A 16056-nucleotide genomic window follows, 5' to 3' on the forward strand; every position below is an offset into this window, starting at 1 on the left:
TTTCTTGAGTTGGTCGGAGAGAGGGAGGGGTGAGAATAGCAAACATGAATGGTATTCGAATAAGATTAAAGCTGTGTGTAGCACATTTTTTACAATAACATTTTTTTCGTTTCGTTTACACGCCTAGTTTCACAGAGAAAATGCGTCGAGTAAATCCCCGTTGTCATGAGGCGAATCAGTACATGAAATTACCGTCAGAAAAGTTAATAATAAATTAAATAAAATTTACGCTCATCGGATGCAGATGACCATCTGCTGAATATATATTAGCTTAATAAACGATAGAAATCAGAAATTTACTTTTCTCCAGGAAATCCTAGACTTGAAAACAGAAGCGACCAACATTAAACCGAAAAAAGATGTTTTGGCACCAGTACTCGTACAGCGTGCTGTCTTAATCATGGGTCGTAGCGATGGCAACACGAACGGAGCTTCTCCACATACTCTATTGCCCAGATATCAGAATACAATTGAATAAAAGAGATTGAACCTCTGTAAATGACATGCGGAATTTCCTGAATCTACATGGTAGAAATATGAAAAGGCATTTAGTTACACGATGACCGAAACAAAATATCATAAACTCCTGTACAAGTCATCAGCATTTGAGCTGTACTGTGATAAAATTTTGGCATTATTTGAAGAAACAAATTTTGTTCATCAGGATTCTGGCCTTATTCGTGAAAATTTGATTTCTAAACGTTTTGAGTAACTTGAAGTAGTGCATAAATACATTTTCTTCAGAGGATTTCATACTCACTTTATATATAACTGACTTCTGCGCCTTTCGAATTACCATTAGCAGTTTTATGTACTTATGTAACACCAGCCAGTTTCAATAACTGCCGCTAACACGTGTGGTACATCAACTCAGCAATACTGCAGTTCGCTGCGTTTGTTTTCTCTTAGCTGCTGAGTTGCATGCTACCACAGCACACAGAATACTAATTAAAAAGAGTTGAAGCTGAATGATAACCTTCGATGTTACCAGCAGTACTTAAGAAAACTGTTAGTGATTATATATATATCGCAGGGAGCAGCAGTACAGCTTGCCGAGTACAATGAAGGTTGTTCTGCTGCTTGTTGTTGGTAAGTACTGTCAGAATATATAGTATTAATATTCAATTACAATAAATCCTTTTCTCTTTTTACCTCTTTCATTAAATAATTTTTGAAATGATGATTACTCTAAAAGAAATAAATCCATCATCGTTATTTTCACAGTCAGCGGAGTAATTGTTATAACCCAGCATGCTGCGTGTGTACTAAGAAGACATTTCATTTACATATACTACCAAATAGACCCAAACACCCATATTCTGGACAAGGCGCTGTCATGTTGTCGATATCAACAATTTTGAGCACAATTTAAAGTGTGATTTTGGTGGATTAAAGTGCTACCTGTCATAGACACCCACGCTTGATGGACATGTAACACTTTAAAGAATGGGGTCTGAATGAAGCATTCAAGAGACGACCTATTAGGCAGAGCAACCTATTCATAGTGTTTGCTGAGGAATCAGATTCTTGTGCAACACAGTAACTGCAAAAACCTTCCGGTCGACATACACAGAATTATACTTTGAATATAGGGTGACATCTTGGCTTTCATACGAGTTTGTGGAAGGACACGGGAGGCGAAAAACATTGTATGATGTTAAAGAATTATCAAGAGTCGTAGTAATTTCGTTAAAGTTGCTAACTAACTAAATATGAAGCGTAATGAGCACATAAAAACGTGTTATATTAAGTGCGAACGAAAGTTTTTGTCTCCTGGGGAGAACAGTATGGAAAATAGCGCATCCGAATGGAAAAACAGAGTGCACCTTTCTGAAATTTATTTGCTAATCAATTCAGAGGCTAGTGTCATAGTCCACAGGACGCCTGCGCAGATATTCAGGATGTTTGAGGAAGATGACGATATTCTCGTAAATTGCTGTTAGTTAAAAGAATCATGATGTTCTTTTAAGATTGTCGCTAAAGTGTCTTAAGCAAGTATCTTGTACCTGGCAGTAGGCAGGCGAATGCCATGTAGCACAATTTGAGATTGCTCCGCAGAATCGATTTCTTGTTACTGGGGTAATACTTAATATAGACAACCAAATAGACCCCACCCCCCACACAGTACAAGCTACGTATATACGATTCCTTACTGCAAGATAATGGTGTTGTTTCGATGTAATGGTACGAACTGTTCTTTTTCGTGCAAAGTAGAAGTCTTTGCTGGATATGTAACATCCATGAAAACATAAAGAAAACGAATTTCATTCACTAACTGGACGAGCAGGCTCGGTCTCTGAAACTTTGTTGTTGTAGAGTTTGGTTACTTTTCATTATACTTTTTATTATTCATTTTATTAAGTATCCTGAAATGTGGGGCGGTCTTTGAAATATCCGACCCATTGTAGAGCCAAGTTATTTTCTTCCAAAGTCCAGGAGAGCTGATAGTGGAGCAGACGGATTACCATTTCGCAGGGTATTTCCACACCCGGTGTATGCCTTGAAAGCTAGGGAAACCTACTGAAACGTTGATCGGAAGTAGAGTGTTGGAGCGATGTTCAGTTCTTTTTTCCTAGGACAGTACGTTCTGGACAAAATTTACGAATCGTTGGCCCTGCTTAGTTTTTCATACGTGATTACGAGAATACTCAATGGCTTGCTCGACGCTTGCTATCGTCGATTCAGGTTGTGGTGGAAAGCGCATTATACTTCAGTTATACGGAATTCATGTGCAAAATTCGAGTGTCATCTGACGCTGTCTGCAGTGAAGAGTATCTTAATGGAGGTACCTACCCAGCAAACTGGAGGCCAGGAAACCAGCAAAGGTTATGACACGTCATATTACTCAGTTCCTGTCAATAGAAAAAATACATAATGCACCCAAAATGTGTGAAACAAAAGCTACTACTTACTTCTGTTATATACTGTCTATGTAACGCTACTACGTCGCATGCTAATTAGCTACTACACTTCTTTCTGTCTTGGTTGAAATAAAGGACTGAATACCGTGTAGGGCATGAGAATGGGAAGATTTTAAATATTCACACAAAACGGGGATTTAAACAAATTTTAATTATTTTCATGGATACCATATAGACAAGTGGAAATTAATAGTTTACCTTGAAAGTTGTCTTTTTTTCCTGATTTTGCTATCACTCACATTGCATCCTTGGTCTAGCACAGGTTATCAGAGTCTGAGGTGAACCAGCACACGAAATTACGTAGTATCTCAGACAGAACATTGTTTATTTTTTGGAAAATTCACTAGTTCAAATCATTTCCGATTCATGTATGGTTTTCCTGGGAAAATTTGGACTGAGATAACCCCAAAGAAATAAGCCTGGAGCCGTTAAAGCTGGCGGACGGACGGCTACGGAATATCGCCATTCCTCCTGATGATGCATGCGCGTCTGGCCAAATCCAATGACACCGCGGTTTCATCCACCATCCTACTGCTGGAAGAGACAAGGTTCTGCACTTAACCGTCCAGCTGATTTTCGCGGTCTCCTTCGTAAAGGCGACACACACGATCAATGGTCTCTTGCATCCGGCTTGTACGTATTTACGCGACCACCTCTTTTCTGTGTAGTGCTTCCAGTGTCTTCAGAGTTTGTCGCCCAAAGGCAGATAGCGTTTGGAGATGGCGCTACACCTCGTGGAGAGTAAGTTAAACTCCCGGTGGAAGACGCGTGTTCAACTCCAAGAAAATATCCGAATTTTAATAATGTGCCATCACAGCACACACCCGCTGAGCACTTGACCAACGTTCGATGGGTTCTAAGACTTCAGTATGTCTACACGCTCGAGAACGAGTCCCCAGTCCCATAATCCACATCAGGGAAACCATTTAGTTACTACACCTTTCCGTTTGACTGCCTCACCCTGGATCTATATACTTGTATTCTTTTACGGCACTTTTCCAAATTTTATTTATTGGTTTACATGCAAGTCGCAGAAACTATGAAAGGTCGCAGGTTCGAATCCTGCATCGGGCATGGATGCGTGTGATGTCCTTAGGTTAGTTAGGTTTATGTAGTTCTAAGTTCTAAGGAACAGATGACCTCAGATGTTAAGTCTCATAGTGTTCAAGCCATTTGAACCATTTTTGTAAACCTTTAATTGTCACCTCTATAGATGAATCTAAGATCGCAAAAAGTTGTCTTAGTCCTTTCCAATACAGGCTGAGGCAAATAAGACAGATCATCCCAGAATTAATAAATATAGCGGGGTACGTTTGCGCCATGCTACATCAAACAATGTGGCAAATTTCCGGACGTTCGAAAGCAATTTTTACTATTCATAGTGGCAGAATTACGAGATCGACTTTGCTTCTCACTAATGCAAATATGTAATTTTTTCTGAGTAATATGAGAGAAGCGTGCATGAGAACTTCAGCTAGGTAACATGTATGGGAATTGATCAAATGGTATCAAAATAATAGCGTCGTGAACCTTTGTTCCACAGTCATGAGAAGAGGTTCCACTAATGTCTGCCCTGTTATACCAAATGCAAGCAAACATGTAACTCAGGTGCGATTCGTATGTTCATTACCACGGCTGCAGATTGAATTTCATCTAGAGTTAACCGCAGCATTGTCCCATGTTAACGGCATTTCATACCTTCGGGAGTCACCGGTGTGTCCTAATGTCCTAATTGATCCTAATAGATCACCAAATGCTCTATTAGGAGGATTCATTACATATGCCAAATGGGAGGGTCTCCCTCTACTCGTCACGGCAATGAACGTAACGTGTGTTCTCATTCTTTTTAAAATGTCTGCTATGTAATCAGCAAACCCCTTTACGTTCCTTGAAAAATGGTAATTCATACCATTATTATTTCTTTGATTTCCTATTATATCGAAACAAATCCAGTGAGAGAAGGGGATCTTGCACTTTTTGTTGATTTGGCGACAGAACCAAGTTCGATAGGTTGACTGCACGTTGGTAAAACTTCTGTTTGTAATTTGCGTTTAAAGGAGTACTCGCATTTTAATCATAGATAATGTCCTAATCTGCCGCAAAAATATACACCATGAATAAGACCATTTCGGTCTAGGGCTCTGCAGTCACCGCTGCAGTCATGGACTGTGCGGCTGGTCCCGGCGGAGGTTCGAGTCCTCCCTCGGGCATGGGTGTGTGTGTTTGTCCTTAGGATTATTTAGGTTAAGTAGTGTGTAAGCATAGGGACTGGTAACCTTAGCAGTTAAGTCCCATAAGATTTCACACACATTTTTTTTTAATAAGACCATTTACAGGTTGACAGACTTCACAATCAAAAATGTCAAACACACATGGGTGTAACTTCGATGTGATAGCCATTGGTACCACTTTTAGACGACTACATACATTGTCACGAGCCCGATACCATAACTATCGAACTTGGTTCTGTCGCCAAATGAACAGAAAGTACTTGAGAAAGGTTTTAAACTTGCCGCTTCCCACTCTCCGTCAGAAAAACAACACGATTTAAAGAATGTAGATACTGAGTATGCTCTAATGAAGATATCACTGCAAAATGTTTGGTTGCCAATGCACTGAACAAATAAACCAGATCTGAGTGCAACATCCCACGGTATGTTGATTTTCACATCCTTAAGTCCCTATAACAGAAATTGCAACAAGACGACGTCATTTCACAAGATTTGATGAAGGCAACACTAATGTACTATTGAACAAACGTCATTATGTGGATAAAGTTAATGATTTCTTGAATACCATATACTTCCAACGTCGTTCTTAAAGACTGTACTAAATTATTCAAAGAGAATGCTAAATGCGCAATCAATTCATGCCAAACCACATTCTCTGATATTGAAGGAAAACTGTTAAGTCATGTGAATCCAGTGCTCCCTATAATGTACGGGATTCCTAAACTTCATAAACAAGGTGCTCCTATTCGTCCAGTTGTATGATCATTGTCGGCAACATCTTACAAACTAGATAGTAAACTGGACACCTTAATTCAGAGCAGGACGAAATTTAAACAAAAGAATGCTATTACAAACTCTGTGAGCCTCGTAAATAATTTAAATGTTATATCTATCTCACAAAGTGATAAATTACTATCCTTTGAGGTCTGTAGTTTGTTTTCCAACTACGACATACAACAGGTCTGTTGTATTTTCTAAGCGTTCTATCAATAAAAAATGTTCAAATGTGTGTGAAATCTTATGGGACTTAACTGCAATGGTCATCATTCCCTAAGCTTACTCACTACTGAACCGAAATTATCCTAAGGGCAAACACACACACCCATGCCCGAGGAAGGACTCGAACCTCCGCCGGGACCAGCCGCACAGTCCATGACCGCAGCGCCACAGACTGCTCGGCTAATCCCGCGCGGCGCTCTACCAATAAATCGCAGTCTTATACGTATATCTCTCAACTGCCGTCGATGCTACTTCTTTGAGTATCAGCTACATCTAGCACAATAAATAACTTTCCAGCCAATTTACCATCGAGATTAACAGTCAGTATATTTTTATACGAATGCGTTAAGGGCACTGACGTTATTTGTTTTTAATACTGCTCTCTTTGGATATTTACTTTGATGGGTCCCTTTCACAGGCCTTTCTTCTTCATATCGTGATTGCTCAAAGTTGAAAACAAACTCCTTACTGATTGGTGAGATAAGTTTGTTTATTTCATCTTCAAGTTTTCGTGCCGATTCCGCAGGTTGCTGTGCATCGTCAGTTTGAGGCTTTGTTTGAAATTTCGATTCCTTGCATCTTCAATATCTGAAACTCTGAAGTTATGCAACCATCGACTGATTCTCTTGAAATCACTTGTAACCCGTGTATCGGCCAGTTTGATGTGCGCAACATTGTAGTTCGCTATCACGGACATGTGTAAACTGTAACGAGCGTCTTTAAGATGCGCAGACACCGCTTTTTGTGCCAAGTGCACCTTGTCCTACCTTAAATATCCGTAGATTTTCTGATGCCCTATATAGTCATACTGCTGTGGACTCATTCTAAATATGTTCATAATTACTTTGTTACTGTGCTGCGGATGATCATCCATGTTGTTGTTGTTGTGGTCTTCAGTCCTGAGACTGGTTTGATGCAGCTCTCCATGCCACTCTATCCTGTGGAAGCTTCTTCATCTCCCAGTACCTACTGCAGCGTACATCCTTCCGAATCTGCTTAGTGTATTAATCTCTTGGCCTCCCCCTACGACTTTTACCCTCCACGCTACCCTCCAGTACTAAATTGGTGATCCCTTGATGCCTCAGAACATGTCCTACCAACGGATCCCTTCTTCTAGTCAAGTTGTGCCACAAATCTCTCTTCTCCCCAATTCTATTCAATACCTCCTCATTAGTTATGTGATCTACCCATCTAATCTTCAGCATTCTTCTGTAGCACCACATTTAGAAAGCTTCTATTCTCTTCTTGTCTAAACTATTTATCGTCCATGTTTCACTTCCATACATGGCTGCACTCCCTACGAATACTTTCAGAAACGACTTCCTGACACTTAAATCAATACTCGATGTTAACAAATTTCTCTTCTTCAGAAACGCTTTCCTTGCCATTGCCGGTCTACATTTTATATCCTCTCTACTTCGACCATCAGTTATTTTGCTCCCCAAATGGCAAAACTCCATTACTACTTTGTCTCATTTCCTAATCTAAATCCCTCAGCATCACCCGACTTAATTCGACTACATTCCATTATCCTCGTTTTGCTTTTGTTTATGTTCATCTTATACTCTCCTTTCAAGACACTGTCCATTCCGTTCAACTGCTCTTCCAAGTCATTTGCTGTCTCTGACAGAATTACAGTGTCATCGGCGAACCTCAAAGTTTTTGTTTCTTCTCCATGGATTTTAGTACCTACTCCGAATTTTTCTTTTATTTCCTTTACTGATTGCTCAATATACAGATTGAATAGTATCGGGGAGAGGCTAAAACACTGTCTCACTCCCTTTCCAACCACTCCTTCCTTTTCATGTCCCTCGACTCTTATAACTGCCGTCTGCTTTCTGTACAAATTGTAAATAGCCTTTTGCTCTCCGTATTTTACACCTGCCAGCTGCAGAATTTGAAAGAGAGTATTCCAGTCAACATTGTCAAAAGCTTTCTCTAAGTCTACAAATGCTAGAAACATAGGTTTGCCTTTCCTTAATCTTTCTTTTTAGATAAGTCGTAGGGTCAGTATTGCCTCACGTGTTCCAACATTTCTAAAGAATCCAAACTGATTTTTCCCAAGATCGGCTTCCACCAGTTTTTCCATTCGTCTGTAAAGAATTCGCGTTAGTATTTTGCGGCTGTGACTTATTAAACTGATAGTTCGGTAATTTTCACATCTGTCAATACTGCTTCTTTTGGTATTGGAATAATTATATTCTTCTTGGAATCTGAGGGAATTTCGCCTGTCTCATACATCTTGTTCACCGGATGGTAGAGTTTTGTCAGGACTGGCTCTCCCAAGGCTGTCAGTAGTTCTAATGGAATGTTATCTATTCCCGGAACCTTGTTTCGACTCAGGTCTTTCAGTGCTCTGTCAAACTCTTCACACATATCTCCAATTTCATCTTCATCTACCTCCTCTTCCATTTCCATAATATTGTCCTCAAGAACATCGCCCCTGTGTAGACCCTCTATATACTCCTTCCACCTTTCTGCTTTCCCTTCTTTGCTTAGAACTGGGTTTCCATCTGAGCTCTTGATATTCTTGCAAGTGGTTCTCTTTTCTCCCTCCAGACACACAATTTTGTTTAGTAACCGCTCCAAACGCTTCTTGGACGACGTTGGTCCTCTGTTATGTTTCACTTGAGAAGGGAGGCGTCGGACTGGTTCCCTTTGCGACAAGGATAATGAACTACATGACTCGACATCTGTTTCAATATTTTTTTCACTTGTTTATCACGCATTGTCATCATCGTACTCCTCATGTACATTGCCCCTACAGTCGAGCGTATATTACAACGCGCTTTCCATTCAATCACCTTCCTGAAATGCTAATATTTCGTCTGTCACTTATTCCTCACTCTCAGAAATTCCTTGGATTTCTTTCTGGGAATGTCAGCTTCGGGAAATGTTGTTGTGGATATAATGTAGTGTTTGCTTTTTCTGTATCGTCGGCTAATCAGTTCAACTATGCTCTGTAGCCTTATGCTGTGCTCATCATTGGTTACCTTGAGTCCCACCCCATGTGGCCATTAGGAGATAATATTGTGAGTGCATGGTAGACAGTAGATGCGGCAGCGAGTGCCATAAACGTCATTTAACTTTTCCTGCCTCACGTTCATGGAGCTCAAAGTAAGTTCACGTCAGCAAAATTTGGGTTAAGGTATTAAAGTAGTTTCAGCATTCCAAGTGTCGATTCATATGTTTCTTATTCCAGTCTTTGATCACAATATCATTTCTTTTGACGATACCCCGTTTCAGTCCGTAATGACCATCCTCAGATCTTTTGTACATCATGTCCTAAGGTGATAAGGACTTGGATATGGCATAGAATAGATCAGCGGAAACCGGTTATCGTCAAAAGAATTGATATTGCGTTGAAAGACTGGAATAAGAAAGCATTTGACAGTATTGGATCACTGTTCGTATTCGCGACTATGCCGCAGCTGGTGCAAGTATGGATTTTCTACAGGAATTATAAAATACAATTTCGGAATAGTTGTTCAGGACCAGTGGAATAAACAAGTAATGCGTGATGCTGTGCTGTTGTCATGAAAATCTCTATATAAACGTGCAATTCACTTAATATAAACTTTTAAGGATCAAATTGTCTGCCAGGATCGGCGTTGCTTCGATAATTAATTTACATCACAACTGCCATCCAGTAGACGATATTCGCTACAGTGTGTGTATTTACTGGTCTCTGCAGCCCTGGTCGCCGTGGCGCATGCGCGCTACGGCCCTCGGGAGTCGCGCTACCAGCTTATGGAGGACCGCGAGCAGCCGTCATCGGCAGAGAGGCGGCACAGTCCCAGAGCGGTCCGGCGCCGCTCGGAAGACGACGGTTCCGCCTCGTCAGAGTCGCAGGAAATGTCGTCCACGGAGCTGCCGTGCCCAAAAGTTTGTCCACTTATCTACGCACCAGTGTGTGTCGAAGACATCAACCACGAATACCACTTGTTTGATGATGAGTGTGAGGTGCGCAAGTGCGCCTGTGACACAGGGTTCGGTAAGTTCTTGGCATTTAAATGAAGTTGTTTTACGTGTGTGATTGATGAGATATCGACGGTCTGTGCATTTACTTAGCGCTGGATTCCAATGTCAGAATGAAAATACGAGTAGCCAGCAATGGGCCTCTACATATTTATGCCTGCAAAATCATTTAAGGAAGCACTGTTCCTCGTACTTCGCAGTGAAACGACAGGAAGCTTTCTTCGCTCAGTCCACGACTTCCCATCTTATGGCTGAGCATAGAACTCATTCGGATTATTCGTCAGAACTGTCTCTGGAACTCGCTGCATCTACTTAATCTACTTATTTTACAATACTTTATGAACCCAGTAGATGTCTTTCATGGTACTGACCTACCGCAACTTTGTATAAAAGAATGTTTACATAGGATTTGTTTTATATCCGACAGGAAAAACACCGTGAGGCTTAGGATCAACACTCTTCGAACAGGATTATTTTAACTGTTTAATTTTTTTCTTATCGTTCTGATATCTGCCCCCGGTAGGTGACTCGCCAGCATGACAGAATGTCAATCGTAAGGGCCCGGGTTCGATTCCCGGTTGGGTCGTAGATTTTCTCGGCTCAGGGACTGGGTGTTGTGTTGCCCTAATCATCATTTCATCCACATCGATGCGAAAGTCGCAGAAGTTTCGTCAAATCGAAAGACTTGCACCCGCCCAGCGGTCTATCCGATGGGAAGCCCTAGTCACACGACATTTACATTTCCTCGTTCTGATAAATGCGTTCATTAGCACGCCGTTTCCAAGATTCTGGGAGGCACTGGCCCCGAATCGAATATGTGCCGTGGTTACCGACGAGGGCCGGTGCGCGAGTCAGCCTTGTTGTAGTTTTTAGGCGGTTTCTCACATCCGAGTAGGTGAATACCTGCATGGGACACACAATCCACCTCATTGACACTACTGACAAACATTTAGAAAATGTTGACACACTGGCACACTTTTCACCTGGATTCCTCTAGGTGTAGACAGACTGGTTACACGAATTCCGTCACGAGGTTTGTGGGCTGGGGGCTGTCGGAGGAGATGGCAACAGGAAGAGCGTCACGTCGCCATTCTGTACCACTAATGTTGTTGTTATCTTCCGTCCGGAGAGTGGTTGGATGAGACTCTACACGCTACCCTATTCTGAGCAAAACTCTTCGTTTCCGAATAACTACTGACACATCAATCTAACATGAACTGTAACTGTGACATAACGTAACGCAGGAAGCGTGGAGCCATACTGAAAATTGATATGAGTGATGCAAAATTGCTGAATTGGTGGCTGAATGAAATGCCACTAATTAAAAAGCCAATGACTTTATTTCATTCGTTTCGGGAAATACCAATCATCAGAGAGTCATGATCATCTAGCTATTCAGAGCATAAAGATATGCATAAAGATTGATTCAGCCTTATCATGTCTACCATAACAGCTGTATCATTTATAGCTTCTCTCTATGCATGTGAATACCTAGATGACCATGATGATGGATATCTCTCGAAACGAGTCCAATAAAGTCATTGGTTTTTTAACTACTGGAAGTTCGATCAGTGACGAATTCAACAATTTTGCAGTCCTCATAATTATTTAATATCAGTCGAAACCTACGGGCTGTTCTCGTCTCTTGGTTCCCCATCACACTTCCGTCCAGTTCAACGTTGGTGATCTCTTGACGTCTCTGAATGTTTCTTATCGACCGATTTCAGTGCCTCCTCATCAGTTACGTTATCTACCCGTGTCATCCTCAGCATTCGTCTGTAGCATCATATTTCCAAAGCTTGCATTCTCTTTTTCTTTGAACTGCTCATCATCCACGTTTCAGTCCTGTACAAGGCTACATTCCAGAGAAATACCTTCAGAAAACACTTCCTAACACTAAAATTTATAATAGGTGTTAACAAATTTTTCTTCTTCAGATACGCTGTTCATGCTATTGCCAGTCTACATTTTATATCCTCTCTACTTTATCCATTATCAGTTATTTTGATGTCCAGATAGAAGCGTTTTTAAGTATGCCTAAAAAACAGACATTGGTGACGATCCTGCAGCAGTACTATATTTATAAAATCAATTCGGAATACAAGAATCTCTCTGACGACAGCTGAGTCAGGTATGGAGATATGACCTGCTACTGATACATGAAAGTTTTTACCGGATTGTGACACTAAACCATATTAGGAGCTTGTCCCAAGCGCTTGCCTTTACCATTTCGGCAATTCGAGCGCGCTTCCAGGACCGACCAAAACTTCCTTACGTCATATTGTGTACGACCCTGTCTCTCGCAATTTTATTTATATTTCCGCCACAGTGTTCCAAAGACAAAAACGTATTCATCATCAGTGTTAAGATCGGCATTTTGCCAGTCGAGGCTTTGAATATCTTTTGGTTACGATGTCTGAAGGATTGCGCAATCATTCTGACATTAGCTACGTTAGGAAGGAATATATGGCACATGGGAATTTGTGCCGGACGGTAATTCGAAACCGGACATACCGCTTGTAGCGAGCGCCCTTCTGAGATGAGCTGAAGGGTCAATACTGCCATGCTTATTCTCACATTTCTCCAGAAAAATACTGTTACACGGGATCGGCTTCTACCAGGTTTTCCATTCTACCATCAGTATTGTGCAACGATGACTTATTAAACTGATAGTCCGGTGACATATATATTACTAATGTCACGAACAAGAAAATAGAATTTATTCCTCCCGATCTCGCTCAGTAAGTTACTAGAGAAGTGTGTGAATCATGGCGCTGACAGAATCTCTCAGTTTTTGTCACAGACTGAAATTCACTACAGCTGTGAAGGATTTTCTTGGAACTGACGCGGCTTGAAAACTGATACTATTTTGTCTAGTCATGTCGCCGCGAAAGACTCTGAGAACACAAGTCTGTCGTTGTTTTCCAGTAACCCTTCTCCATATTTTAGAGGAATTTTCATACAGAAATTCTAGTTTATTCCACATCAGAAAGAAACTAATTGTTTAAAAGTAGTTATTAAATCAGTTAGTAATCTCTGCGAATGACTTGCATGTTGGCATGTGTACAATGTCGAGATATAACGGAACCATCTTTCCTAACGCAGGTATACTTGAGAACAAAGATTTATAAAAAAAGTTTCGTAATGTTCCAAACTTTCTGAGGATATATTTTTTCCCCGAGCACTCCAAAGTTATGACCATATTCTCTTTGTGTTTTACGGTCAATGCTGATATTTTGTATTTCGCACTGGTAATAGGTTACTCTCCTGTGGTCTCGACTGTAGAATGTATGTTTTTCTTAGTCATTTCGCTGATGTATGTGTACAGTAAAATCTTAAAAACTTTTGTGTGTGTACAGGGAAGTGTAACTTTAATAAAAGACTTTTTTTATTTTTATAGCTATAAACACATTTCTAATTGTAAGATGTGTTCTGTTACGTTCTCTAAGAGAAGCTTCGTGGTTTGTTTGGGTGCTTGTACAGCCTGATGATACATCTGTTCTCTTGGTGATATCGTAAATTTCGAAATCGAAGACCACGTTGTTCCCAGGAACAGCTAGGGATCTGTACGGTCCACTACAGCAGAAAGCCTCTTGCCTGGATATTTTTTATACTACAGAATAGTTCAAATGGCTTTGAGCACTATGGGACTTAACATCTGAGGTCATCAGTCCCCTAGATCTTAGAATAACTTAAACCTAACTAACCTAAGGACATCACACACATCCATGTACGAGGCAGGATTCTAACCTGCGACCGTTGCGCTGGCGCAGTTCCAGACTGAAGCACCTAGAACCGCTCGGTCGCAGCAGCCGGCTATAGCACTGAAATGGGACAAATTCTACTGCTGGTACTCACTGACGAGTTCTTCGCTTTATCGGCATGCAGTACATATTCAGGCCGAGTTTATTTTATAGAGGACTGTATCTACCTCGGAATCTAGACGGCTAAGCCACCATCCCCTCCCTTTCCCCTTGGCATACAACGTATCACCGACGAGCTCAACTGTAGTCCCTGGATCATGTTACGACATTACATCAGTACTGCAAAGGCTCGGACCATTCATCCCTTTATGTGTTCAAATGTGTGTGAAATCTCATGGGCCATGACTGCTGAGGTCATCAGTCCCTAAGCCTACACACTACTTAACCTAAATTATCCTAAGGACAAACACACACACCCATGCCCAAGGGAGGACACGAACCTCCGCCGGGACCAGCCGCACAGTCCATGACTGCAGCGCCATAGACCGCTCTGCTAATCCCGCGCGGCTCATCCCTTTACATATCACCATAGACATTTTCAAGAGAAAATTAAAGTGAAGATTTGATACACAGACACATATGAACAGTCATCGTCCAACGCTTCGTCCATGAAAGTAAGGGGCCGACCAATCATATAAAGATACAAAGAACTCGGTGCACTTCCGGGCTGTATACGTAGCACAAGTGTAAGTAATGAACCGCCTTTCCACTTGCCTACAATATACAAGATTCACAACAAGGAACACGTGCTAATATCCAACACCCTTCAAACATTTTTGATATGGAATAAATTGACAATATATTTACTGGGGGTTGTTTTGGGGAAGGAGACCAGACAGCGAGGTCATCGGTCTCATCGGAGTAGGGGAGGATTGGGAAGGAAGTCGGCTGTGCCCTTTCAAAGGAACCATCCCGGCATTTGCCTGGAGCGATTTAGGGAAATCACGGAAAACCTAAATCAGGATGGTCGGACGCGGGATTGAACCGTCGTCCTCCCGAATGGGAGTCCAGTGTCTAACCACTGCGCCACCTCGCTCGGTAATATATTTACTGACCAAGCAAATATGGACGACTAAAAGTTCAAGAACAAACTAGACACAGTTGTATTAATGGGGATGTGATAAAAGGAATTCTATATTTGTGACAAGCTCTTGGGCATGTAGGGAGCCACTTCTTGCTAATGAATAGCTAACTTTCTCTAAATTGCGCATTCAGAACATGATCTGGTCACTTTGCAGCAACAGCTGTGCGTGCCGTTAAGGAAATGCAATTAGCTATATTTATGATGTCAACAATAAGTAATACGACTTTTAGGAAAGTTTTCCACAGTTACTAGCGTTACTAACATATCCTTTCTATTATTTGTTACAGTTTACAAGTTTGTACCAAGGGAGATGTGTAAAGGACCCCTCTCACCCTGTCCACTACAGCCAAAATCTTCCCGGCGTCTTGATGTAGAGGAAGACGCTGAAGTATCTGACTCGTCGTCCAGCGAGTAACGTCCGAGTGGCTGTCCTGTCGACAAGAAATCTTCGTAAAGCAGAAGAATGATGAATAAAAGACCAAGAAAATACGACAGCAGAAGAACTTACCTCATTTACTCGCAACAAAACTACCTGAATAACCTCAGCAACTTTTCTGCTTTATTGATTCGACCACGAAACACAATAAATCAAATCATCTTTTATTTTATATAACTTGCTATATACATAAATTTTTCTGTCCTTTTTAATCATTTTCTTTTTCTGTATTAAATTGTCTACAACCCAAAAGAAGTTTCATGTTATGTGCTGTTACATTTTTGATTCTACAATAAATTTATCTGCCTCGAGCATCTGATACTGGAAAATATTGAATGCTCATTAATAATGTCAACCACATTCGGCCCAGTCAAGCTATACATTCAAACCGCTGATTTTCTATCATAATGATAAACGGTTTCATTGAAAGCGTACTGCAAAATTAAAAATAAACCTGTTAGTTATAAACAGAGGTTGTATTAATTTTCCTGTCTAAACCATAACTAATGGTAAAAAGACTGTGCACACCTCTAAAAAACACATTCTCTGCAGTATGCGGTCTGCAAAACGCCATGGTGTAATGTGCTGAGTTTTCGGTTACAGCAAATACCTATATTGTTTTACCGAAAACAGTTTAAATTAT

General features: G+C 40.9%; 1 protein-coding gene across 1 annotated transcript in view; it reads left to right on the forward strand.

Annotated features, from left to right (window-relative positions):
• The window catches only part of LOC126236534 (uncharacterized), a 152420-nt gene extending 136739 nt beyond the window's left edge, over positions 1–15681 (forward strand). The window contains exons 2-3 of the mRNA XM_049945905.1: positions 9846–10145; positions 15265–15681. Coding sequence (XP_049801862.1) covers positions 9846–10145; positions 15265–15392 — 428 coding nt within the window. The 3' untranslated portion in view covers positions 15393–15681. The remainder of the gene's footprint in view (positions 1–9845; positions 10146–15264) is intronic.
• Positions 15682–16056: the final 375 nt, after the last annotated feature.

This window comes from Schistocerca nitens, chromosome 2 (genome assembly GCF_023898315.1).
Source record: "Schistocerca nitens isolate TAMUIC-IGC-003100 chromosome 2, iqSchNite1.1, whole genome shotgun sequence".
NCBI classification, from domain to species: domain Eukaryota; kingdom Metazoa; phylum Arthropoda; class Insecta; order Orthoptera; family Acrididae; genus Schistocerca; species Schistocerca nitens.